This window comes from Mandrillus leucophaeus, unplaced genomic scaffold, assembly GCF_000951045.1.
Source record: "Mandrillus leucophaeus isolate KB7577 unplaced genomic scaffold, Mleu.le_1.0 Scaffold1454, whole genome shotgun sequence".
NCBI lineage: Eukaryota > Metazoa > Chordata > Mammalia > Primates > Cercopithecidae > Mandrillus > Mandrillus leucophaeus.
Genome location: NW_012101426.1, coordinates 362,462 through 365,174, shown reverse-complemented (window position 1 = coordinate 365,174; position 2,713 = coordinate 362,462). Strand labels below are relative to the sequence as shown.

The 2,713-nt window shown below is 39.2% G+C and overlaps 1 protein-coding gene across 2 annotated transcripts in view; it reads left to right on the top strand.

Annotated features, from left to right (window-relative positions):
- Window positions 1-2,713, top strand: part of LOC105535388 (ATP-binding cassette sub-family A member 13-like) — a 231,519-nt gene that overhangs the window by 55,704 nt on the left and 173,102 nt on the right. For both annotated transcript variants that reach the window (XM_011974456.1, XM_011974457.1), the window contains one exon: window positions 594-681. In XM_011974456.1, coding sequence (XP_011829846.1) covers window positions 594-681 — 88 coding nt within the window. The remainder of the gene's footprint in view (window positions 1-593; window positions 682-2,713) is intronic.

Genomic DNA, 2,713 nt, shown 5'->3' with positions numbered 1-2,713 from the left:
TGCCTCAGCCTCTTGAGTAGCTGGGATTACAGGCGCCTGCCACCATGCCCAGCTGTTTTTTTATTTTTATTTTTTGTATTTTTACAAAATACAGAAAAAGACAAGGTTTCACTGTGTTGGCCAGGCTGGTCTCGAACTCCTGACCTCAGGTGATCCACCTGCCTTGGCCTCCCAACATTCTGGGATTACAGGCGTGAGCCACCACACCTAGCCCAAGAAAGTCTGAATAGTGGTTTTGTAGAGAGAATGACCATTAATTAAAATAATTACAGTGGTGATGATCAAGCCCTATCTGTTACACGGCATGTATGTCCTCCCAAGACAGTTAGGTGTGACAAGTACACTTTCTAATGTGGCCAGCCTTATGCAGACCTTCTCAATTATCAGTGCCTTCCATTTTGCCTGGCTTGAGAGCCAGGCAACTTCCATTAGCACAGCGCTTCTGCCTGTGTGTTCATGTCACAGATCACAGATGCTCAGTTGGCTACTGTCCTAAGACTGCTGTACCTGGTGGGGTTAGTAATGAACACCCTCTGGTTAGCAGTCCTGGTGTTCTGTGGTTGAAGCACTAACACAATGTTCATTGTTAACAGGCTTGGAGGTTGGTCTTTTGGAGTACAAATCCCCAGTGAAGCTGGAGGTGCAAATGCAAACATATCAAAAACCCAAACTCTGGCAAAGGTAATCATATTCTTTTTATTTTTTTTCCTGTTTTAGAAAATATTTAGGAAAACTCAACATTCAAATATATTTTTGAGCACAGGGTTGGGAAGGACCAGATTAAATCCCAGCATTTGTTACTAAGCATTAAGAAAAAGTATATGTAAACATTGTCTTGAGAAAAAAATGACTTGTTTTTCATTAGAAATGGAAGAAATAGGTTTTTGCTTTTTGTTAAGACAGGACTTCACCTAGTAAATACAAAGTGGAGGAAAAAATCTATTTTTAAAGTATCCATAGTTGTGATAATTGGAAGTATCACTAGTTTCTTTGCTGGCCAAGGAGTTCTTCCATTCATGTAAATGCCTTATCTTCCAGAAGGCTGGATAAATAGGCCTGGAGATGACACAAAGAAAGCAGTAGTCACACAGAGCTACTCTTAGGAGTCCTGGATTTTCAAGCCCTGCCAGGACTATTCCTGTGAATTAGGAATGGTCCCCTTGGAATTAGAGAGGCTAGGTGGGGGGATTCTTCAGATGTGAGAGAATGGGGACTGAGATAAAGGAAAGATGCCTTGATCCATCAGTAGGAATAGAGAAGTGGTGAATCCAACAGTGAGTTGTTGTTGTTTAAGGAAAAAAGTCAACACTACGTTAAAATGGGGAAAGCAGAAAGATTCAAAGCATTCAGTCTCCATGACTAGAGAAATAGTATTGTGTTTGAGAGAGAAATCGGAAAAGGGTAGATTGTGGGAAGAAGTTAAGTCCACTGTGGGAGAGTGAGTGTGAGTTCCTGTTAGGACATCAGTAGAGACATTTCATTCTGTAGTGTGTGGATGTTGTGTCTACTCATGAACCCATTGTGGAACTATGAGAACAAGAACAATCTCCATGAGCCCAGGAAGGCACTCTGTCTTTTCTGTAGTGGGGACTTTCATGGTTCATGTGAACCTGAAGAAGCTTATTGGGATAAAGATAAGCCCATGTTGGAGGTTTATTCAGTGAAATAAAAATTCTTACAGGTACTTCACAATGTCATCCCTGACGAGACAGTCATACTTCACAATGTAATCCCTAAACAAAATTTTAACAGTCATGCATTACAATGTAATCCCTGGGAAAAATTTTCAGTCATGGTGTGGATGATTCAGGAATCTCTCCAACAGCTGAGGTTTGTTCAAATCTCTTTTCCTTCTCAAGGCAACACACATGCATGAAGATTTAAAGCTCAATATGAAAATATCATTTTTAATAACTTGATAGAAAAATAACTTAAAATATATTTGCTGACATATATTGGAACATATTATGTGGCCGTTATGAAAATACACCTAATTAGCAGAAGGAATCTGTTCATTTCCTCTACAAATATTCCGACTTTTTAGTCTATCCCAATCTAAACCCTTCTTACATATTCATAGGAGATGGTTGTGTCTTTGCTTTGAAGTGTTTGAGGCACAGACCTCTTGTTCAGTGATGAGTGGCTGGGGATTTGTGTGTTCCCCTCACGTCTGTAACTTTTTTGTCTTTGTTTAGATGAGTCTTCTGTACTGACATGTTTGAGTGGTGATTGCTGAGTTTTTAATGTTATTTACGTGTCCTTTGACAGGCACAAGCATGCAGGTGAATTATACTTGACCCTTTGGAGGCTGAGCTCCTCTCCAGCAAGCCAAGGAACTCAACGTTGTTGTGGGGTGTAAAGGGCAATCTATTATTTGACATACTCACCAGAACTGCTGGTGGCTGATAGTGCATCAAATGATTGCATTTATTTTTCTGTAATTAATAACCAGCTTTTTCTTTCAGCCTTTAGGCTACATTCACCAACACAGATGATATGAGTTTCATAGTCTTTCTGAAGGAAAACATGGAAAATTTGCATATGAATAGGCTTAATGTATGGTTCATTATCTTGTAGAATGTCTCTTGTGCGACCTTTATGAGTTCTATCATTCACATCTTGAGTGTTTAGCTTGTTTAATCAAAACACTCTTTAGAACTTACACATTTCAGTTAAAGAAACCAAACACATTTTCCCTTTTTTTTTTTTTTTT